This window comes from Dromiciops gliroides, chromosome 3 (assembly GCF_019393635.1).
Source record: "Dromiciops gliroides isolate mDroGli1 chromosome 3, mDroGli1.pri, whole genome shotgun sequence".
NCBI lineage: Eukaryota > Metazoa > Chordata > Mammalia > Microbiotheria > Microbiotheriidae > Dromiciops > Dromiciops gliroides.
The window spans coordinates 79,534,874-79,559,892 of NC_057863.1; the positions used below are offsets into that span (position 1 = coordinate 79,534,874).

General features: G+C 37.4%; 1 protein-coding gene across 8 annotated transcripts in view; it reads right to left on the bottom strand.

The window, feature by feature from the left end:
- UNC80 (unc-80 homolog, NALCN channel complex subunit) overlaps window positions 1-25,019 on the bottom strand; it is a 259,417-nt gene that overhangs the window by 188,154 nt on the left and 46,244 nt on the right. For 3 of the 8 annotated variants that reach the window (XM_043991058.1, XM_043991057.1, XM_043991062.1), the window contains exons 8-14: window positions 18,365-18,626; window positions 16,066-16,200; window positions 15,069-15,291; window positions 13,863-14,003; window positions 10,627-10,895; window positions 8,061-8,468; window positions 2,467-2,613 (exon numbers count right to left, since the gene is read on the bottom strand). In XM_043991058.1, coding sequence (XP_043846993.1) covers window positions 2,467-2,613; window positions 8,061-8,468; window positions 10,627-10,895; window positions 13,863-14,003; window positions 15,069-15,291; window positions 16,066-16,200; window positions 18,365-18,626 — 1,585 coding nt within the window. The remainder of the gene's footprint in view (window positions 1-2,466; window positions 2,614-8,060; window positions 8,469-10,626; window positions 10,896-13,862; window positions 14,004-15,068; window positions 15,292-16,065; window positions 16,201-18,364; window positions 18,627-25,019) is intronic. The other 5 variants (XM_043991061.1, XM_043991059.1, XM_043991063.1 and 2 more) reach the window with 4 other exon arrangements.

The window sequence follows — 25,019 nt, forward strand, 5'->3', positions numbered from 1 at the left end:
GGCTGGTAGGGAGTGTGAAAAGATTTTTAGCATTCTAAAGTCTAAAACACTAGAGAGGAGCCCAAATTGAAAAACTTGGAAATGTCTAGTTTCAAAAAGACTAATTTTTAAAAAACAGATTAGGGTTAACTCTGGGAAAATCCATCTCTTTGTCTAGCTAGACAACTCATTATTGCTATATTTACTTAAAATCTATAGGCAAATCCATTTGCTATTATTAGTATAGAACTAGGCCACAAGTGAGTGCATGGGGCACTGGTTGACTGGGTTATTGACATTCTGTTAAGTATTCTTTCTGCTCCTCTGAAACTTCTATGACTTTTTTTTCTTCCCCCTATCGTCACACTAGAGTCTGCCATTTTACCAGTATGGGGCACTCCTGGTACAGAAACTTCCACCACTGATAGAGACAGACAATTGGGCAGTTATCTTACACATAGTCTTACACAGTTGCCTAGGAGAACAATGTATCTTAGGGATACGACCTGAATTCAGGTATTCCTAACTCTGAGGCCAGGCTTTTATCCATCATACCAAGCTACCTCTATAAGTTGGCCTCATTGTCCATAAAAAGATCTTGGTGGTGTCAGCAATGATAATGATACCTCCTCTTTGTGTTGATATTGTTGTATACTCCCTAAAGTCTAGAAACCTAGGTCAAATAGTTTGTTGCCAAAGAGTTTTGAACCCAACTCCAACTAGGACAAGCACTAATTAACATTTCTCTGTTAACTCCAATATTTTTTCTTATGTAACTGGCCCTTTCCATAGTGAGATGTTTTCTTAAGCCCAAAGCGTAGTCAATCAAATTGTGAAGCAAAATAAAGGTGAAAAAAAAAAGGATCTTCAAAGATGGAACCAATACTGGTCTTCAAGTTTATTATTTTTACTAATTATAATTACTTACATTATACTTATTTTATTATCACTTAATAATTATAATTACTACTAATAATATGCATAAAATCTAAGATCAGGTAAAAGTGTCCAGAACTCAGAACTGAGACACTGTTGTAAACCTGAAATTTAAAAAATGAGTACAAATAAACAAAAAGTTATTTTACAATATAATGAGAGAAAGAAACAGGTTTGGCTTTAAATTAATCAAAGAAACAGCATGCTAATAATGTTGGGTGAATGTTTCATGACAAAATCTAATATTAACAAAATTGGGCTGGCACTGGTTTTGGCAAGATCTGAAACTCTGACCAGATTTGTGGAGTGATCTCCTGGATTTAGGTTTGCCTATATCTGTATTTTTAATCCCAGATCATGAGAAAGAAAGCAAGTAATCATGTTTCAACTTAAAACAACAGGTGAGAGCTATTTCAGCACACACTTGTTACGTTTTTTCAGAGTTTAGTTGGGTCCGAAAGTGAAAGTTTTAAAAAAAGGATCTAGAGCAGGGGTTCCCAATCTGTGGAGCCTAGCTGCACCCCCTCCCCCTCCCAGAGGAACTTGGAGTTACTATAAGGGCTCAGCCACAAACTCACATATGCATCAAGCAATATCACTTTGTAGACTAAATAACATCTTTCAGATATAAATATCATTTTAAAAATGTACAAGATGCTGTTGTGATTAATAAGATAAAATTCATTTAAAAGAATTACTGAATTCAGAGTAGCTTTCTGCTGTCATGTACTTTCCCAGTCAATGGACAACACTAGTTGTCCAGCTATTATTATATAAGGGTCCCAGAAGATTTTTGATATTATGAAAGAATACTCATACTAGAAAATTTGGGAACCTCTGATCTAGAGGATTAAGATGCAAATGAGTCAGGACAAGTCAGTATTTTTTTTTCCTAGAATAATGCCCACTCAACCCAAACTGTGAAGTTTCAAGTTTCACATCGGTCTCAAATCCAACAACTCAGATATCTTGAAGTTAAGATTTAGTTCAGTTCTGGAATAGTCCCATGGAAACTAATACTGCCTACTAGTACTGTTTGTCCACTTTCCCCATGAAAGGGCATTTCCTATAAAATTAATACAATATTTTGAATAATACAAACACTAAATATTTAATCCTTCCCTTCCTTCCTGCCCAATAGAGTTAAAATGCATGACTATCATACCCAGCCAGGTGATTAAAAAAACACTTGGCTTATGATATTTGAAATTGGTTAAATTTATCCTGTCTTATAATGTTTATTTCAAGCTACTCTTCACACATTCCAATTATAAATCTTTTCATCAATTTGGAGCCAGCCAGACTGCAGTAGGCAAGTGGCAAAAGCATTTTTCTCAATCAAACTTTCTTAGGTCTGGGTTTTTTAATGCCCTGAGATAACTAAGATAATTTATTTTCCAGGACACTATATTATTACTGCAAACCATTCAAAATAATAGGTAACTATGGTGCCCCATTATCAAGGGATTAATTTCTTTTTTTTAAAGGAATTCATTTCTAAACTGGAGGGGGGTTGGGGAAGGGAAATGGAATCTACTTTAATTCTCTTACATTCTCTCGGAATACCTGGTGTCTCAGACGATCGCCAGAGAGCCCTCGGTGTCCTTCTCCACAGCCATAGGCACAGCCCAAAGATTTTACAATTTTGATGAGCATGGTTAGAGCAAGCCTATGGGTGCTTACTGGTGTGCTTTCATCCTGTTACCCATGAGAGAGAAAAAAAATGACATTGGTTTATACTCCCATTAATGTCCTTGGGTCAATTCTGCATTTACCTCGAATCATTTAACATATTTGAACCCTAGCTAATATACTGTGTGTGTTACAAGCAAATCTTTACAACTAGAGGAATGCCAGGCAACTCTCCAGATCCATGATGGTTGCCTTTTCCAAAGTTAGTTGGTTATATATGTTGTTGTGTGTTTTTTAAAAAAAAACAAAACAAAATACTCTTCACATTTGGTACATCTTTCTATGACAGTATTGATGTCCTTTGTGGCCATGAAGAATACTCAGGGATGACTGTGATGCTAATCACTAAGGAAATCAAATAAGTTCTTCTTGAAGAGGATAATTCACCAGAAGACATGTTTGCATGCTAGCATGACGTAGGGAATGTTAAGTTTGGAGAACTGATCACAATTTTTTCATCCTGATTTCAGTTCATCGACTGACCCTTTCCCAGTAGTCTTTTTTTTTCTTTTTTTCTTTTTTTCTTTTTTTTTTTTTTTTGCGGGGCAATGGGTGTTAAGTGATTTGCCCAGGGTCACATAGCTAGTATGTGTCAAGTGTCTGAGGCTGGATTTGAACTCAGGTCCTCCTGAATCCAGGACTGGTGCTTTATCCACTGCGCCACCTAGCTGCCCCCTCCCAGTAGTCTTACAGCAGAGGTTCTTAATCTTGTTTTTGTTTCATGTACCACTTTGCTACTCTGGTGAAGCTGTAGGAACCTTTCATATAATAATGGTTTCAAATGTATAAAACAAGATAACAGGATTTCAAAGGAAACCATTTATATTTCAGTATAGTTATTGAAGTAGGAAAAAAGAGTTCATGGACTTCAGATCAAGAACCTCAATTTTATATAATGACTATCTCTAAATTTTCTCAAAATGCACATTTAAAAGCAGAATGAAAAGATGCTTGGTTCTCTCCTTGGGGCTCAAGAAAATGGTACCAAGCTGCCTGTACTCAAGTGGCTCTAAGCTCAGAATTACCTAGCCAAGGGCAGGGGTGGGGTTAAGGCATTTGTGATGTGAACATCTGCCAGCAAAGGGGCTTCCTAAAGCTGCTTTAAAAGTAGCATAAAATGTTGCTCCTGGTACATAGTTAGGCACATGGGTGGCTCAGTGGATGGAGTGCTGGGCCTGGAGTCAGCAAGACTCATCTCTCTGAGTTCAAATCTGGCCTCAGACACTTCTTAGCTATGTGACCCTGGGCAAGTCACTTCACCCTTTTTACCTCAGTTTCTTCATCTGCAAAATGAGCTGGAGAAGGAAGTGGCAAACCATTCCAGTATCTTTGCCAAGAAAACCCCAATAGGGTCATGAAGATTCAACATCCAGGGAAGGAAAACTGCTGCCTAGCTGTAATTCCGGGCCCCATCTAAGTCATGACCAACTTGACTCCACTCCAGGCATTGTGGGCAAGAGAACAGCATTCTGATAAGACTAATTAGTAAGTGATCTTGGACAAGTCCATTAACTTCTTGGTGCAGAGCCACCACTGGAGTGGTACAAACAGGTTTCCTCAGGTTGCAAACTTGGTGGCATCGCTGGCCTTTGCATGCCTTCAATATCATAGAACTGAAAGAGTTTAGCACCTAGTTATTCAGGCTAATTGGGGGGGAAATGAAGCTACCAGATGACAGGCTTGGGATAGCTTCTCCCTTCCATGCTATTATTCCAGAGTCTCTATTTCCTGCTGTGGGGGAGAGATTTTCAGCCTGAACCCATCGAAAATGAATGCATATATTTTGCTGCTAGCCCCAAGCACAGTTTCTGGTACTAGCCTCAGAAACAGAATTTCTAATCATAGCTCTGTGTCAAAATCATATAAAATATAGCTTAGTATCCACACCATCTCTCTTAAAGACCTTCTGGGTAAATGGTTATAAGTGACACTATTTTATTATCAGATGAAATAATGATGGAAAAGTATTTTTTTAAAAAGTTGTATAAATATAATACTAATATGCCAGGGTTGTCTGGTTAGAATAATGAGCTTTGTGATCACATGTAGAAGAACCAAAGTAGTTCAGATATGGGTAAAGAACTCTTAAATTCTTACGTATATAAGTCCATTTATGTGCCCTACTATGGGAAAAAATATTATCTCCTACCTATGGGATATGGTCCTGCCACTTTGGTTCACTTTGTGTAGACTTAGAATATTAGCACGCTGTGAGTAGAGATTGTTTCATTGTTGTCTTTGCATTCCCAATGTCAGTCACATAGAAGAAAATGCTGGTGCATATATTGGTTAAGCTATTAATGCAAATAGAGTTACTCCTTTTGTGTCCAGTTACTACCAGCCCAGGGACTCAGTTCTCCATTGGGATGCAAACTTAGTGGGAAGGGAAAGAATGTTAGATGTTTCCAACTCCCTTATATCCTTAGGAGAGTGCTTAGTAACATATTAAAGAGAGAATGGAACAAATTGCTCACATGTGTATTTCTTTTAAAAATCAATGATAAAACCCCCCAAATCATTTTTAAAGGCCACCCTATCTGTGGAGGAACATTAAGGCATAAAATGAGGGCAGCATTTACTTTTATTCATGCTAACAGACATCACTAGCTTTGGGTGAGGGCCCTGGGGCCATTCAGAAAAGTGGTTTTTATATATATATATATATATATATATATATATATATATATATATATAATTTATTTATAGCTTTTTTGATAGAACAGAAGATACTTGAGGCCAGTGAATGTTACATTTTTGGCTTTGTATCACTAGAATCTAGCACAGTGCTAGCCATATAGTAAGCACTTAATAAACACTTGTCGATTGATTGATTTTATCTGTAACTTTCTTTCCTTTTTTTTTTTTTTTTTTTTTTAGTGAGGCAATTGGGGTTAAGTGACTTGCCCAGGGTCACACAGCTAGTAAGTGTTAAGTGTCTGAGGCCGGATTTGAACTCAGGTACTCCTGACTCCAGGGCCGGTGCTCTATCCACTGTGCCACCTAGCCGCCCCTTAAATTTAATTTAATTTAATTTAATTTTTTGGTGAGGCAATTGGGGTTAAGTGACTTGCCCAGGGTCACACAGCTAGTAAGTGTCTGAGTCCAGATTTGAACTCAGGTACTCCTGAATCCAGGGCCAGTGCTTATCCACTGCGCCATTTAGCTGCCCGCTTATCTGTAACTTTCTAAAGCACTTTCTAAATATTTAATGAATTTTCCTTTCTTCCTTTCTCCACATGCAATCTGCAGTCAGCTATGTCCACAGAGGTGGACAGAAAAATTTATTTAAAGATGGGAAAGGGGAACTAGATAAAAGTTGTTTAAATGACTTTTTCAAAATCCTGAAACAAGCTAGTGGCAAACATAGGAAGAAATCTAATATCCTGCCTTTCTTCATTTTTCTTTAACCACCAGAGGATTTATCTGATACTAGCAGCCTGCACAATTAAATTATCATTTAAGTTCTAATGAAAATGAAATGCTGAAGAAAAAAACACTTCTATAATTTAAAAAGTAAAAAACAAATATCTCTTGAGCCATAAGCAGATTATTTTAGGAAGGCATTACACATGAAGAGTACCTCTTATTTCAAATAGCTGACCACAATGCTATTCTAGAAACTATTAGCTTGGCTTTTTTTTTAACTGCACAGTCATCTTAAAAGGAAATAACATGTCTAAATTACGCCTAGAGAAATATTCAGCAACTTAGTCAAACAAGTTAAACATGAAAGACCCACAAGTGATTTGAGTTTTGTCCTTTTTCTTTCTACCCTCTTTTGAACATGTTTAGCTACCTGATGCCATTTCTAGGGCCAGATTATTCCTTTCTGGGTATAGCATTCACTGCTTTCTAAAAGACTGCATATACAGAAGAGAGATGTAGTACATAGAAGATAAGTGTAATCAGGGATGTTTATGACGATTTATAAATTTGGATCTCTATAGCCTGAGTTTTTCCTGTTAAATCCTCTGTAACTACTAGTTGTGAAAGTCAATTGATGATATCAATGTCCTTTTCAAACTGAATCCATTCCAACGGGTACTGAGGTTCAAATCATTGTTGCCCAAACTAAGGTCTAGGGCATCCTTAAAGGGTCCTCTGTGATGCTTGGAAAATCAGAGGGGAAGATATAGACTTTAGAATTCTTCAGGGGCAAAAGCTGATGTCAAGGGTAGGAAAAGAATGGAATACTGGGGAGAAGGGATATACAAAAAGATAAAAAATAAGAATCCAAGGGATATATTAGTAGTCAGAAAGCAAACAAAGGAAGTCGTCTGACTCTAAAGGCTAACTCGTGAGGAATATGGCATGGAAGAAGAGAAAGGAGGAGAATTTAGTCATAAGAGCCCTGTGATATTTAGTCAGATGAAAAAAAAAAGAATCTTTATACTAGATCATAGATCATAGTATGTACCGGCAGTCAATATTGTGTAAATTTTGAAATTTGCAAAATTGATTTCTATTCCTGAACAGACTTGTGAATCAGAAGTGGTACAGGGAGTGTGAAAGCTATACTGTTTGGCTATTAAAATAGAAAAAGGAAACTAATGTGGTGATTGGCATTAGGCACGGTGTCTCTAAGGCATGGGAATTAGGCTTAGTAGCCTCTAACAAGATTTTTATCCCTAGGGCTAAAGGGACATGCTGAGTTTGATAACAAAATAGAGCAGCAACCAAGGGGCTAGATAAGTAGATGAATGCCCTTTGCTTTTACTTAGAGAGAATTTCTTAAGTTCTCGATGTCTCTTAAAGTGTGCCTTGGGTTGGGAAAAAAAGAAATCAGAAAGGGCAAACTGATACAGTTTCAGATTTATTTGAACTAGCCACTGTCCAGAATATGCTGAAAGAAAAAAAAATAACTCTCAGGGTTTAGTTCAGAAAAATAGGAGCATGTGATTTATGACAACATTCTCATGCAATGCAATAGGAAGGCACTCTGTCACTGACACTGTCTGGTTGGCAACGATTTTAAAATGTAGAATTCAGAATTTCATCTAAATAATTTAGTGAGGTAACTTTGGGAAATCAAAGGCTTTTTTTTCTCCACAGACCACTTATTTATCAGCCAGTAGCTAGGGCGACAGCAGGCAAGTCCCTTAAACTTCATGTTCCAGGTAATTCTTAAGGACTATAAATTATAGAAGAGTTCCCAAAATATATTAGCAGGGGGAGTTTCCACACCTGGAGTGTCTTTAGTAGAATGTCCCTTGTAGAACAGGGACTGTTTTCATTATTTAACTTTGCATCCCTAGCACTTAGCACAGTGCCCAGAATATAGAAGGCACTTAATAAATGATTATTGAATTCAATTGATGAAATAAGGTATTTGGACCCAATACCAAAAAAAGTCAGTAGTTATTGGTGTAGTTCAATAGTCTTTTTGCCAACAAGTAGTGAACAAAAATGAGGGATGATATCTTAGTATGACTTGCAAGGGAATTCAACCATACCTTCTCTTGGTTCTTATCATTTTTTTCGTAAGGGCCACCTCCACCTCCTCCACCTCCACCTCCTCCTCCTCCTCCTCCTCCTCCTCCTCCTCCTCCTCCTCCATCACCTCCAGCAACTACTCCATCGCCACCTCCACCTTCTTCTCCACCTCCATCTCCAGTTCCACTAACCAAGGAGCCCCCAAATCCACAGGTTGTGCTTCCAGAAGGCCCTTTGAGCTGAAAGGTTCCTTCACTCAGCCTCTTTTCTGAAGTCTCATTTTCCTTGTTCTCACTTTTCTTTCTGTTCTTTTCTACACAAGGGACCACACCAAGCTGGAGCAAACACTCGACAATGTTCAGTGCCACGTCACAGATGCGAGAGCTGATGTCATGGTTCAGGACAAGATAAACAGCCTTCAAAATCACCTGAGGAGAAAACAAGAAAACCCCCAACAAAACTATTGAATCACCTGAATTACTCCAATTTTGTCAGTCAGTCAATTAGTCATTCAACAAGCCTTTATAAAGTTCCTACTATGTACCAGGCACTGTGCTAAGTACTGAGGATAAATATCCCTACTCTCAAGAAGCTCACAGTTTAAGGGGGAAGAATTTTGTTAGCTTCTCTTAACAGTTCTGAGCTAAGAATTCTCCATGGTTTGTGAATTTTGTTCAACGTCCAAGTAGTTTTGGACAGGATATGGCCTTTTGCATACTGGCATACCTAGGCTGTTTTTATGGTGTTATGGTTTTGTTTGTTTGTTTGTTTGTGGGGCAATGAGGGTTAAGTGACTTGACCAGGGTCACAGCTAGTAAGTGTCAAGTGTCTGAGGCCAGAATTGAACTCAGGTCCTCCTGAATCCAGGGCCAGTGCCTTATCTACTGCGCCACCTAGCTGCCCCCTGGTGTTATGTTTTAAAAGTATTTCATTAGTCAGCAAAATACAACAGAATATATATTTTCCAAAGAACATCATATCTATATCTATATCTATAGCTATCTAATTGATAACTATTTCTACTAAGCTTTCCCAAAATATCTGTGAGGAAGGAAGGACATTTTTCTTTCCAAGACAGTGTCACTAGGCTTGCCAGTTTATCTATTTAAAAATAAAAACTAGTTCTGTAGTCTTTCTCTGCATTTAGTCATCAAAGTCAGAATAGAGATAGATATATATGTAGATATAGTTATAGGTGGATATATAGGTATGTGCATATATATGTATACACACATACACAAATGTACATACACATACACACATACATATGTATGTATGTATATCCACCTATGCCATTATCTACTAGATATAGCACCCAGGTGACTCAGTGAATAGAGTACTAGGCCTGCAGTCAGGAAAACCTGAGTTCAAATCCAGCCTCAGAAACTTACTATGTGACCTTGGGCAAGTCACTTAACCTCTGTTTGCTTTAATTCACTGGATAAGGAAATGGCAAATCACTCCACTATCTGTACCCAAAAAACCCCCAAAACATATGGTGTCACAAAGGGTCAGACATGGCTGAATGACTGAACAATAAAAATATGTATAGGTAGATGTGGATATAGATATAGGTAGGTATAGATTGATGTAGATAGATATAAATATAGATAGATGGATACAGGCACAGATATAGATAGATACAGTAAAACATATGTATAGTATACATATATAATTTACATCTAAATACATTTTTGGTCTGAGGTCAACTCTCTATAAACTACTACACATAATATAGATGTGTGTGTGTATACACACATACATATACACATATACGTGTATCTATACACACATATTAACACACGCACAAATGTATAAAATCAATCTCTATTTCCATCTATCTATATCTTCTCCATATCTATCATCTACTTATCTATCTATTTATCTGTCATCATCATCTATCTATCCATCTGGTGTCCTGAAAATCTTAGTGCAATTTTGAGTTTTAATCACTTAAAACTGTGCTAAGAGTTTAGAATACTCTATATACACATATGTGAATATATCTATATTCATATCCATATATCTCTATATCTATATCTGCCTATAGCTCTGGATTGTGTTTGGACTTCCTAGTATAGAAAATATTCTGCCAGTACAGATTTACAATCCTCATGTAGATTCGAGTCATAGAGAGCTTCCTGGAACACTGAGATGTCGGTCAGTCAATAAGCATTTATTAAGTGCTTACTATGTGCCAGTCACTATGTACTTGCCAGGAAACTTGCCTACAGTAACATAATTGGTATGTGTCAAAGGCAGGACTTGCATCCAGTTCTTTCTTCCTTGAAGGTCAGTCCTCTATGTGCACTGATGAAATCACAGATACTTAGAGTTTTTTGTAATATAAATACTCTATGTGGTAGGAAGTAGTTTTGTAAAAAAATAATCACACATGCAGATTTCTTCTTTTAAAGTTCAATTTCCTTGAACTCTACACTTTTCCCTTTACTTTTGGTAGCTAATATGACAGTGACAACAATAAGAAAAGCTCATATTTGCTCACTTTATAGAATAGTGAACCCTACAAGGAAATACTCATTTGTCATTTTATAGCACAAGAAACCTTTAACTTTTGCACCTTACCGAAAGATCCAGCATGCCATTCTTGTGGACAAAATTGTTGGTCCCATCGATATGTTCATTATCCTCTAAATAGCTGTAATTGATGCAGGAGTCAGTTAGGCTTCGGGGCAGATTGGCACATGCCAGAGGTTCATGGGGCATCTCTGGGATAGGCACCTGGTTGCATAACTTCCTCATGTGCTCACTGAAAAAGTCTGCATAGCCCACGTTGAATGATGCCAGGGTAGTGTTGAAGGTTGCCACTGTGATGGTGGAAATCTGGGATCGTACTGGGAAAAGGAGAACAATGTCTTAGCATTCCCTTCTGAGCCCACAACATTATTTCTTACCCTGAGTTATGGCACATGGTGACCATCATCACAGTTCTAGCTTCACCGATTCCTGATTTCTTGCTACAATATTAAACCTGGCCTAAACCACTAGAGCAGTCACAAAGATACCACCACTATCAAATATGCCAATACATACAACAGGAGTTCCCAACTGTTTTTGTGTCATGGACCCCCTTGCATTCTGATGAAATCTATGGTCTTCTGAGAATAATGTTTTTTAATCCATAAAATGAAATGCTCAAGAATACACAGGGAATGAATTCTATTGAAATAACCCATATTTATTTAACTCTAGATGTCCTTCTACCCTAACTACCTTACCAATCCCCAACTCTATCCACTATCTTCACTCCTGCTTTTATGCTACTGAGCACTGCCAGGGAGTATACAAAATCTGGTACCACACTGGCCTCAGTCTAACTTTCTAGGCTTATGTCTCTCTGCTTTTCTTTGTATACTTTATGCTCCAGCTAAGGTAGACCACTCAACAGTACTTGAACACATCCCACCTTTTTCCATTTTGGGGCCTTTATTTACATGCCATTATCTTCCTCCCAATCATACACACCTCCCCTTGTGTCTAATTCCTACTTGTCTTTAAGAGCCCAGATTAAATGTCATTCCCTGCACAGGACCCCTCTCTTCCAGTTTTAAATCCTATTTCTGTGATTCCCCAATGGAAGTTTCCTCCTCTGAACTTCCAGAGAATACATTTTGAGGCTCTCATTGTATGTTTACATCCTAACTTATATTATATTTACTCGTATAGATCAAAGCTTCTTATACTGTGGATCACAACTCCATATGGGGTCACATGACTAAATGTGGGAGTTGCAAAAAATTTGGCAACAGTAAAAGGTTACATATACCTGTATACCTGGGGTCGCATAAAAATTTCTTGGGCAAAAATGGGTCATGAGTGGAAAAAGTTTAAGAAGCCCTGGTTTAGAAGACATGTTCCTCCTTAGACTCCATGAAGGCAGAGACTGTGCATTATTATTCTTTATAGTTATTGTTTTTTTTTAATAGAATGTAAGTTCCTTGGGAATAAGAACTGTCTCAGTTTTGATTTTGCCTCTCCAATACCTTTTACATTGTCTGGCACATAGAGGGCACTTGATAACTGTTTATAGATTGATTTGCATTTTCCACACTACCTAGTAGGGTACGGAGGAGGTACTTATTGTTTCATTAAATTATATATAACAAAAATGTTACAATGTAACTATATTAAAATATTATAAAATCATAAATGTCTTATAAGTATTGTTATAAATAAATAAATTATAAATAACAAATTACATTAAATATTAAAAGTTGATTGAATCCTAATTATAAATCATTTGACTTTTACCCTTCCTCCTTGAGGATACTTAGATTGGATATGAAAGTTGTCTGAGTATTTAAAGGATCATCATGTAGGAAGTAGATTTGTTCTACTTGGCCCTGAAGGCAGAATTAGGAGCCCAATGTGTGGGAGTTGTAAAGAGGCACCTTTAGGCTCCAGGTAAGGGGGAAAAAAATAACCAAACTTCATGACAGTACACTAGTGGAACAAAATACCTTAGGAGAAAGTGGACACTTCCTTCCTGAAGTTCTTTTGGTAGAAACCAGATGAACACTTGGTAGGTATTTCTAGAGGGGCTTCTTGTTCATTTATGAACATCTACATCTAAGGGCTTCTTAAAATTTTTTCCACTAGTGACCCCCCTTTTTTCCTGAGAAATTTTTTTGCAACCCTAGATATATAGGTATATAAAATAGGTATACACAACCTTTTACTTTTGCCAAACTTTTAATCACCCCCACATTCAGTTACATAACCCCATATGGGGTCACAACTCACACTTCAAGAAGCTGGGGTTGAGATGACCTGTGAGATCCCTTCTAACTCTGACATTTTGTGATTCTCTAATATTAATTCGTTTCCCTCACTCATCACAACTGCTCATTTATCCAGTGCTGAATCACTGGCTGAATACATATATCCAAATTTTATCTATTTGAGCTAAAGTATTTCATCCTGACCACATCCATTTTGTCCTTCTAAATCATAGTTATTGCCCGTGGGTTTTAGTTAACACTAACGAAACACTTTTTAAAGTTGAAAGATTTTTTAAAAGTTGAGTGATTGGAAATAAAAGTCTTGATGAAAGGAGGGTATTAAGCCACTTGTGACTCACTTAGCAACAAAGAAGAGACTTAAAGAGGTCAGAGGTGGCAGTAGCCTGGAGGTATGCCATGGTGCCCACTCTCAATTCTCCTTAGCAGCCAACTTTGTGTGTTTTCACTTTAAGGAAAAAAATCTTTGTATTTCCATTTTAGCATCCCAAAGGACAAAGTTGAAAAGTTCATGGGTCAAATAGGGCCTTTGGCCCAAAGTGCCAACTTCTGAGTTTCGTTCTTCCTACCTGTAGCCACCCCAACTATTACCTAGAGTTTCTTCATTGGCCCTGATTTTTGCCTGGGATATCCCTCCCTTAGGATACTATCCCCATGGTACCCTTATCTACTTCCTGTTACAGTGTGACTGCACCTTTGGTCTGACTGTCCACCACTACTCCTTCCCCGCCCCCCCCCCCCCCGTCCCAATCTCCCCAGGTGTTTTTTGCTCCAGGTGAAAATATTCCTAGCTAGTACCCATGTAGAAAATATTAGATTTCATGTCTTAGCTATACCCTCATTGGCTCCACAAAGTCTTTGACTTTGTGCCCTGATTTTGTTAGATGCTATTAAATAGCTACTGCTGGGGAGATGCAGGGTAGAAATCCTCTGAGGATGAATGCCCATGAGATATTCCTAAACATAGAGCATTTACATATAAAGAATTCATAAATAGAAAAAGGGCCATAACCTCCCTCGACTCCTACTTCCTTTAGCTCTCCTTTTCTCTATGGGACATACCTTCTTTGACGGTATTTTCTCCGTGGCTATTAGAGTGATCTGGTAAGTCACTGACCAGAGTGTGATGGGAGTGGGAGTGCCTAGCACTCAGACTCTCCATTTCAGTTGCTGCATCAGAACTTCCCCGTCTGGTGAACTTGCCTAAAGTGAACAAAAATATGGTTTTTAGAAAATTGGAGAAGATTCTGTTCAACTGTTTAATTATTAATTATCTCTGAAAGGGGAGATGGGAGAAGGTAGGGGTAGTGAGAAGGGGATGGAGCTTCGATGAACCACAGAGAATCTTCCTCTCTTTAACATTTGGGATCAGGCTTCTGTATGAAGGATAGGATGTATCCATTCTAACACCTGTTCTACCATTGACCAACTATTGGTTCTTAATGTCAGCTGATGTTATTGCTTATTTTTTTTTGACCTGTGATTTCAGGTATAGGGAAATTCCTGGTGAGGAAACTCCCTCAGCCTATGCAGATCAATACCTCTTCTGCAATTTATACTTTCTGAGAGTCTCCTGAGGGCAAAGGACTCAAGAGACTTGCCCAGGGGCATATAATTAATATGTCATGTTAGGAGCTGGGCATGAACCCAAGTCCCAAGTTTTCCTAATTCTTTTTTTTTTTTTTAGTGAGGCGATTGAGGTTAAGTGACTTGCCCAGGGTCACACAGCTAGTAAGTGTCAAGAGTCTGAGGCCGGATTTGAACTCAGGTCCTCCTGACTCCAGGGCTGGTGCTCTATCCACTGCGCCACCTAGCTGCCCCTCAAGTTTTCCTAATTCTAAAGCCTCAATTGACTTCTCTATCCTTCCCTTATTTTATTGTTTCCATTATTATATCAAGGTTTTATATCAAGGTTATTGGCCTAACTTTGGGCCCACAATGCTCCTTGGGCCTTTGGAGCCCTTGATCTCTAGGGCCAAGTGGAACAAATCTACTTCCTACATGATGGTCCTTTAAATACTCAGACAACTATCATATCCCATCTAAGTGATTTGACAACTTGCAGTTATCTAGATCCCTCAAAGAAAAATCCCAGACAATTACCTATGCTCTGTTTTGGTTGTGAAGACATGGAGTTATTTTATACTTGGGACTCGTACTTCAGTTCAAAATCTTTACCCTAGCTCCTCAAGAAAGACCTTGAATCTCTATATTCTCTCAGCACTAGATGGGAACATCAAGAAAAAAACACTTAAGCCTTGCTGTCACCTAATATGGTGGTTTGCCAGCCTCCTTTCTCAATGCCACGTCTGTCTTCTCCAAGCCCAGAGAAGCTCCCAAATGAGAAGGTGCTGCGTGTGGGGGACACATCCAGGTGGTCTTCATGGAGTAGGAAAGGCACCCCCATTCGACGCTGTCTTCTCTTCCCCGTGTGGTGAAATGGGATAGAACCTTTGCGTTCTCGTTCTCGGTCTTCCTTGCGACTTTTAAACTACAAAATGGTGTGTGTGTGTGTGAGAGAGAGAGAGGAAGAAAGAAAGAAGGTCATAAGAAAGATTACAGAAAGTTCAGTTATCCAGAGACCTTAAACTTGGCAGTAAAAGCCAGTATTCCAGGAAAAGCACAGATACAGAACAAAGCATTGATGCTATCCAAAAATAGAGGAGGAGTAGAAGGCATATATCTTTCATTGAAGTATTGACTGGCATGTGTCTTCCCTTGCTCTTATTTTGGACACCAGTGACTCATTGTCCTTTTTCCGGAATGCCACCTACTGCCTAAAAGTAATGAACAAGGATAGGCATGGGTAGTTTTTTTCCCCACTCATTTACACTTGTCATCAGTTAGCCCAGACGAGTAGAACCCAATAGCAATAAAGCTAAGATAATGGGTTTTAGTACCATGAAGACTGGTCATCTTTGCTCTATACTAAAGCAGTCAATTTGAAAATATGTGGCATTAGTCACAAGGGGAGTTGAGGGAGACACAATGAATGGCTACTGTGAAAACAGACTTATCAACTTCACTGGAAATGAAAAAAAAACAAATGCAGGCTAAACCTATGTAACTGGCATGCCATCTTCCCATACAAATATAGTATTCAACAAAATTAGAACTATCATTGTCTATATGGACCTCTGTACTCTCCACTGGACAGTATTGCCTCCCACCAGGTAACCCAGTTAAATTAGGGTTGGTTTTTTTTCTTTCTTTTTTTAATATCTTCATCAACAATACATTAGATATCTTTGATAGCTTCACTCACTTTCTTAAAAATGTTCATGCCCAAGTCTGAAGAGAGATCTGGAACTGCAGATCTTCGCAAATTGGTCAAGGACACTTTGGAAAAGGCCTCTGTACTCAGAGATTTTTCCTCCTCATTACATTTCATGGTGAGATCCTTGAAAAATCATAAAGGAAGATGTGGAAAAATTAAACCAATGGGTACTTTCCATAAACATGTTCTTGAAGTCTTATTTGTGGTTAGTTATTGGGTTATTTGCTTTTAAATTGCCCTGACATTTCATAACTATTGCATTTTGTCATTGTAAGAAGACCTTATTTCATGCACTGTTAACTTTGTGTCCTAGTTTTTTGGAGCTAGACTATAATGCTGTATAATCCAGAAGCCTGGAAGTCTCATTTCTTGGTTGTATTTTTAAAACAATTAACTAATAATATAATTACTATCACAATGATATATTATTTTATATTAATGTTATTTCTAAATATAGTTTATATTATATTTATAATAGTTGATTATAATTTTGTTACATTAAAACATCTCTGTTCTAAATATATAAATTATATTACATAAAATAGAAAATTATATGTATATTATTAATATGATATATTTATACTGCATATTAATTATACATACGAACAAAAATACAGTTAATACAATTAACAATACAAATTAATAAAATTTAATACAACTAGAAGACTAAGACATTTAAATACAATGAAGGCTTTTTACTACAATGATTCATCCAAATAGCTACCCTCTTTGACCAGAATTATTTTTCAGCAGATGAAAGTACATATTTTTGCTAATTCAGGCCCCTCTTCTATTTAATTACTCTTTTAATCTTTGCCTTCAGAACTCTGTAACCTCACTCATGTGCTAGAATTTTTCTAATATTATATTTCCAATTATCTGTAATTTGAAATTCTAGAAAGTTCAGAGAGATAGATTTTCATTTGTACGAGAGTGTGGGATTAAGTGTTTTCTAAGGTCCCATCTAGCTCTAATTATTTTCCCATGAGCCCTCTCACACTACCTCAAACTTACTGTACTTTGTTACTTTTATAGTGAAATATAAATAAATAATCTAGTGGGTTTATTTTAACAAATTTCAGGATGTGGCACTGGGTAAAAGTGGATATTCAGCACATTTTCTTAGATTATCTATGTCTATAGGCCCATATAATGACAGTTAATGTTTCTTAGTGATGACCAAGAAGCACTACAAAAATTGAACAGCTAATATTCAGTGCAAGTATAAGTGTCCCTGGGCAAGTCACTTAAACTTTGTCAGTGTAAGTTTTCTCATCCTTAAAATGGCATTGGAGGCAGCTAGGTAGACCTTTGGATAAAGCACTGGCCCTGGATTCAGGAGGACCTGAATTCAGATCTGACCTCAGACACTTGACACTTACTAGCTGTGTGACCCCGGGCAAGTTACTTAACCCTCATTGCCCTGCAAAACAAAACAAAAAACCCAGCATCGATAAGTTTTGCAGATTCCTCATGGAATTGTTTTGAGGAAAAGTGGCTTGTAAATATTAACAGCGTCATAAATGTGAATCATTATCATTATTTTTATTGTTTTCAAATGCTTTGAAAGTTGCCTATTTAATTGTGATATATATAGCTAACACAGTTAACTAGAATATTTTCTGTAGTCAAATATTCCATTCTGGCTCAATAGAACCTTAAATGTATGTTAGTAGTAGTAGTCATACACACACAAGAATATACATATGTACACATGTACATATACTTACACATATATACATGCATATGTGTACATACTTATTTATACACATATAGGTATATATTTGTATAGACACATAACACTTATACACACAAGGATGTACATATATACACACACACGTGTGTATATGCCTATACATATACACATGCATATGTGTATATATGCTTACATATAAATATATGTATACATTCATATAGACATGTAATAGTTACACACACATGGATATATATACACAACTCTACATATATGTGTGTGTACCTATACGTATATGCACGCACATGTGTGTATATATTTACATACACATATATGCATATATTTGTATATACACATGCATGTATATGCATATATATTTCTTATTTAAGGGCTAAATTCAATGGAAAAGAATCGTAAAAAGATTAAAAGTCTGGAGTAAAAGACAGAGGAAGACTATGTTTCGGGGCAATCCTCCAACTATAATAAGCCCTCGCACAAATGATAATCATTTTCAGAGAAACAGAAGAAAATAAATGGTTGTTAATTTATAGTCAGTGCTCCAAAGTGTAAGGAAGGAGAAAGAATATTTCTTACTTGGGTTTTGTGAGTGTTCACTAGGGAGGGAGTTGCCGCCACCATAGAACTGCTGCGGGGTCTGGGCAGGTGCAGAATCTCTGGTTCTGGAGACTTCTCTGGCTTCTCTTCTAGCATGTGCCTCAATCTCTGCAGATAATACATCAAGGACCACTGAGTGCCTTCCTCTGACCAGTGGGGCTGGAGCAGGCAGCGCAGTACGGCAACATCAAAGTAGGTGGCGTAGCGGGACCTTTGGCAAGGAGGTATCAGCAGAGAAGCTCTGTTCCAAATGAAATCAACCAATAAGAAATCATTCAGTAGACATTTAGGAACAACTTGTCATGAGATATGCACCGTGCTAACTGCTTGCGATAGGAGGACAAATAACCACTGCCCAGAAGAAGCTTACGTTCTCCTAGGGCGAGGGGGTTCTTATTTCATGTGTTCATTCATTTATCTATTCATTCATTTATTCATCCTTTCATCTATTTCTTTTTTGCATCATGGACCCTTTGGCAATATGGTGAAGCCTATGGAAACCCCAGAATATTTAAAAATGAATACAATAAAAGATATGGGATTATAAAGGAAACCAATTATATTAAGATACTGTGGTAAAATATGAAAGTTTTTAACAGTCGGTTAGGATAACTGAAAGACGCCAGTTTTTCAAGGACCACCCTTTTGGGGAGGAGATGAACAGTCCGCCTGCTGCGCATGTCAGACTGCCTGCCGGGTACAGGCCGCCTGCTGCGCATGTCAGACTGCCTGCCGGGTTTTTTTGACTTCTGGGGTGGAGAGAACGAGAGGAGGCCTTTTGCCTGCTTGGCGGGACTCCTGACGGCGCGGCACAGATGGTCTCTCTCCAAAGGTGGCCTTTGTCGGTTTGGTGAGTTTTTATAAGGAATATAGACTAAGCTTAGACTTAAGACGATTTGTATTGTGTTTCTACTTTCCTATCCTTCTAATCAACATCACCTTGTGACTATCATAACTATAAATAAAAAGGTCTATCTAGAAAACCAAAAGCTGCTTCCATTTACTAGTTTGGGAGATAAATTAAGGGAAAGGTTAAGTAGGGGAGATTTATGATCTAATATCCAATTTTAAATCTCACAATACTAAAAAATTTCAAGATCCCCAGGTTAAGAACCCCTGTCCTACGAGGGTACAACTTAATGACAGATAAGTAAATCAAGATACATTAAAATAAATACTAAGTGATTTTTCAAGGAGTGGAGGATTAAGAGCTGGGAGAATCAGGTAAGACCTCTTGAATTTAATCTTAAAGGAAGCTAGGCGTTACAAGTCAAAGGGTCATCATTACTAATCTCAAATTGACAGAGTCCAACTTAACCATAAGCCTCACAGGACGTCAACAAATATCAAACATAGCTTGTATGATAAATTTGGAATAATCTCCATTTTTGCAATGGGATAGAATTCTAGTGCGCTCAGGAAATACTTATGAAAAATCACATTCTAGATTAAATTGTTCCTCAATATGCTCTCATCTTATACCATCTAATTAAAACACATCACAAACCGTGCTCAGATTCTCTTAATTCTTTGATGTTAGGTCTTTCAGCCAGACAAAATGGATATGATGGGCTTTTCTTGTCAAATGCAGCTATCAGAAGAGTTACCTGACCCTGACCCCATGATTGGAGCAGGTTTAAACCAGTTGGAGATGGTCTTGTAGTCTCTTTGGAACCCCCCCCTATTGCTGCATCTGGAGCCCACTGTTCTGACCAGAGGGCACCACTTCCTGAGCCTCCCCAGCCTTCTCTATGGACTATTGGTTGTTATGTAAAACAACTTATGTAACAAGTTCTCAAGGCTGAGTCTTCCATGAGACTCCCACCTTATGGAAGCATATTTAAACCCTGTCCCCTCCTAGACACTCTAATACTCCAGAGTGTCCCAGATTGCAATTCCCTTGTCTTGATTAAAGACCCTTGTTTTTGGTACTTTGGTAGTCCTGTCTATGTCTGGTAGACATCATCTACCCCTAAAAACATAGACTCATGCATTCAGATCAAAGACTTGTCTTTGCTAAGGGCATGGGTCAAAAGTAATTTTTTTTTCAAGAGCCAAACACATTTTATTCCTAGAAGCAAGGCAAATAAAAATACCCCAAGTCCCTGAACCCTTACCTCGATTTCCACCCCCATACCACATTTCTATACAGGTTAAATCGGATTAGACTCTTGAGACATGAAGTGGAGAAGTCACAAGAGGGGTGTAGTCTGAGGAAGGAATATGGAACTGGGGAGGCCTAGTCCCATGACTTTGTCTTGGAAGCTTGCGTCTTTCTCAGTATCAATTTTGCCTCTATTAGCTATAAGTCCTTCAAAGGAAGGTAACTTTAGGCAATTAGCCTAATTTTTCATACTTATAGGATTATTTCTTTTTTTTTTTCTTTTCTTTTTTTTTTTTTTTTTTTAGTGAGGCAATTGGGGTTAAGTGACTTGCCCAGGGTCACACAGCTAGTAAGTGTTAAGCGTCTGAGGCCGGATCTGAACTCAGGTACTCCTGACTCCAGGGCCGGTGCTCCATCCACTGCGCCACCTAGCTGCCCCTTATAGGATTATTTCTAGGTGAAATATAGCAAATGAATGGCATACATTATAAATTATGGATGGGAACTGGACGTGTAATTTCATTGGTATAGGGAACTTCTAGGTTAGGAAACTTCCTCTTTCAGTGCTGGTGGGCAGGTACTTTCTCTGTAGTTTAGCATATGAGAGTGTTACCTAGTGCATGGAAAGGTTAAGTCCTTTCCAGGGATCACACAGACAGTATGTGTCAGGGGTAGTATTTGAACCCAGTTCCTCATGGCTTCAAGGCTAGTTCTCTAGCTACTATAACATGGTGCCTCACTTCATAATCAAGGGTAATCATCTTTTTTTTTTCATCTCTGGGGAATATTTTACCAGGACAAGACTATATCTACTCAATAACAAACATTTTAATAAAAGTTTAAATACCAATTACATCACAGTTAGGGGATTCTAAACATCCAAACATTTACTGTTCTGTAGATTAAAAAAGGCTGGATGTTAGTCTGAATTTTAAAAATTTCCTTGACCTTATTCCATAGACATAACTATGATGTGGAACTTTTTGGCTATAACTGAATTGAACCAATCTCAAGAACACTTCTCTGAACTAGATGAAATAATATCATACCTTCCATAGTTTTAATTTACTAAATGGCCTCGAACAGTTCTCTTTGCCATTCTTTATTTTGGTTTCCTTTTCAATTCAATTCAACTAGAATTTATTTGGTACTTATTATGTGCACTGCACTGATGAAACAAAAATGAAATTAGACATAGTCCCTGTACTTAAGGATTTATAATTTAATATTTATAATGGATCTATGATTTTGTCAATGTAAATATTCCCTTCATCCATGTAGACTCTGGTCCATCCATGATTTTTTCATCTTTTGCTAATTTGATCTAAATATTTCCATAAATCTTCCAATAACGATCTACCCTAATGAAACAGGGATCTTCTAATTATTTCAATATAATAGACACAATAAAACATGAAGAAAAATGACAGTCAAATGTGATAAGTGAGTGCTTTTCAAAACTTAAATATCTGTGTAACTCTGCTATTATTATTGGAGCAACAGAAAACTGCAAAGTGCTATGAGAAAATTTAAGTGGGGAAATCCATCACAGACTTAGAAGAAGGCAAAAACAAAGATGTGGAGACATGAGCAAGCAGGATAAAAAATATAGAAAGTAAGGTAGTTTAGATGCAATGTAGAATAAATATAGAGGAACAATGTGAGATAGAGCTGGAAAGGTAGGCTGGAGACAGACTGGATACAGCCTTGAATGGCAATGTTAGGCAACAGGCAGTCACTAAAGGTTTTAGAAGAGATGATTAAAATGATGTATTGGGGCAGCTAGATGGCGCAGTGGATAAGAGCACCGGCCCTGGAGTCAGGAGTACCTGAGTTCAAATCCGGCCTCAGACACTTAACTCTTACTAGCTGTGTGACCCTAGGCAAGTCACTTAACCCCAATTGCCTCACTAAAAAACAAAACAAAACAAAACAAAAAAATGATGTATTAGGAACATTGCAGTGCTGAGAAGGATTGATTGGAGAAGTGATAGAAAGATTAGTTAGGAGGCTATTATAGCAGGGGAGAAGTGATGAACACCTGACAAAAAAGCTGGTTATAGTAGAAACAAAACAATTGGGATGGAAATGAGAGATATTGGAAAGGTATTCTCAAATGGGAGGTCAGGTGGCACAGTGGGTAGAGTGCTGGGCCTGGAATCAGGAAGACTCATCTTCCTGAGTTCAAAGCTGGCCTCAGATACTTCCTAGTTCTGTGACCTTGGGGCAAGTTACATCAAGCACCCTGTTTGCCTCAGTTTCCCCATCTGTCGAATGAGTTGGAGAAGGAAATGGCAAACCACTTCAGTTTTTTGGCTAAGAAAACCCCAAATGGGATCACGAAGAGTCAAATACAACTGAACAACAACAACGACACTCAACTGAAGTTGGCAACTGATTATTTATAACAAATTACATAGAGGGAAGAGACAAAGATGACTGAGATTAGGAGCCTGGGTGATAGTGTGGATAATGGAGTCATCTTAGAGAAGCAGATTTAAACAGGGGTGCCAATAGGAATGATAAAGAGAACAATAATAACTTATAATTATATAGTACTTTAAGGTTTACAAAGTACTTTACACATTTGATTTCACAATATTCCTGTGTGCAAAGTACTATTTCACAGAAAGGAGAAAACTGAAACTGAGTTGCCATTTGCCCTGGATCCCACAGTTAATAAGTTTATCAGGTAGTCTTTGAACTTAGGTCTTGGTAACTCCATCTTCAGAGGTTAATTCACTCTTCCTCCTAGCTCTTAAGAACATAAATATCAGTAAAGTATGACTATAATTGAACTTCTTGGTAAAAAGAACAGTTTAAATAGGAGTCAGGCTGGTTACATGTATAGTGATTATTGGTCTTTTGGAATTGATGCACGTATCTTTTGAATTACTTTAAGATAATATGGAATTTTTTTTTTTAGTAAAACATTTCCTTGTATTTGCCATCCAAATAAGTTTGCTGTGATTTTTGTATGTGTTCTTAATTCAAATGAGCAAACATTTGTTAAGTGCCTGTCAAGAAGCATCCTGGGTAAAGAGACAAAGACAAAACTCAACAGTCTCTGCCCTCAGAGAATTTGGATTTTACTGGGAAGGATATCACATGTACAAAGTATAATACGAGGTAGGAGAGAATGGAATCCAAGAGGATATCTTGGCAAAAAATAGGAATATTTGAAAGCATTTCACAAGAATTGATTACACTTAACCCCTTCCCCATTGCAATGGCTGTTATTATTAATATTATTAATTATTAATATTATTAAACATGTCATGTGATTATCCTAGCATTCAAAACAATTCCCTATAGTAAGGTATGTATTTTGAGGAATCCATTAACTAGAGGTAATGCATTGTTACTGCAGTGTACATAATTCTAAGAGTATTCATATAATTTTGTCAAATGATGCATATTTGAGATTTACCAGGGACCTATGATTTAAAGGAACTTTATGATACAATAAAGGAGACTCTTGCAGTATAAAGTACTTTTATAAAGAGAAATATCCTTCTTTAACCTGGTTATTACTTTATTTTATCTAGCTTATAAACTCAGATTTTCATATATGGATTTTCTTATTGGGGGCCACACATTTACCGAGAAAGTAAAATCAGACCATGTATGATTAATAAAACTTTTTGTTTAGTGAAAAATACACTTTTCTTACGAGAGGGTCAAACTGAATTGACTAGAAAAGAGGAGAAAAGAAGAGACTTGGTTTTCTAAATGCAAAAGATGTAGACATTTTTTAAAAAGGAAATTTAGTGGATAAATATTTGCCTGTCCTCAGGTCCCCACTTAAGAGATCTCAAAAAACCTGGCTGTTGGAATACAAAATGCTCACTCTGGGACCAAGAGACCAGCTTCCTGAAAACAAGAAGGAAATTTATGTAATTCCTGAACCGTGAGAATTAGCCATGACCCAGGAGGTGTTTTTAATGAACCAGAAATTAAAACCTATGCTTTTAGTAATTAAAAATGAAACTCCTTATTAATTTAAGGGACTTGCACCATAGTTAAATAAGTATGGAGTTCAGGGAATAGCCATGTTTGGTTCACTCAAGGTTAAGATGAAAGTGATGCTGTGATTAGATTAGTTTGGTAGGAGTAAACAGCTCCTGTTGCCAAGACATACACATTCCTCAGTTATTAAAGTTCTCTTCTGTTCTTTCCTGTGATTATTAAATGGGCTCCATCAATATAGTGACATTAACGGTCCTTTAGAAAAGTCTGTGGGCTTTCTCAGCTCTATGGCAACAAGCTAATGAAACTCAGTGGAAAGACTCCATAGTTCATTTTCTCTAAAGGGCCACTGACTCATTTCTAATTCAATAGTGGTGTGTGTGTGTGTGTGTGTGTGTGTGTGTTTGAAGGCCAGAGCACAGAAAACATCATTTTCTAGACTTTTCTGTTGACTGTGTGCTTTGTAGGGAGGCAATTGGGAGCAGTACAAATTTAGTTCTCTTGAAAACTAAACACACACACACACATATATATGTGTGTGTATACATGTGTACATACACA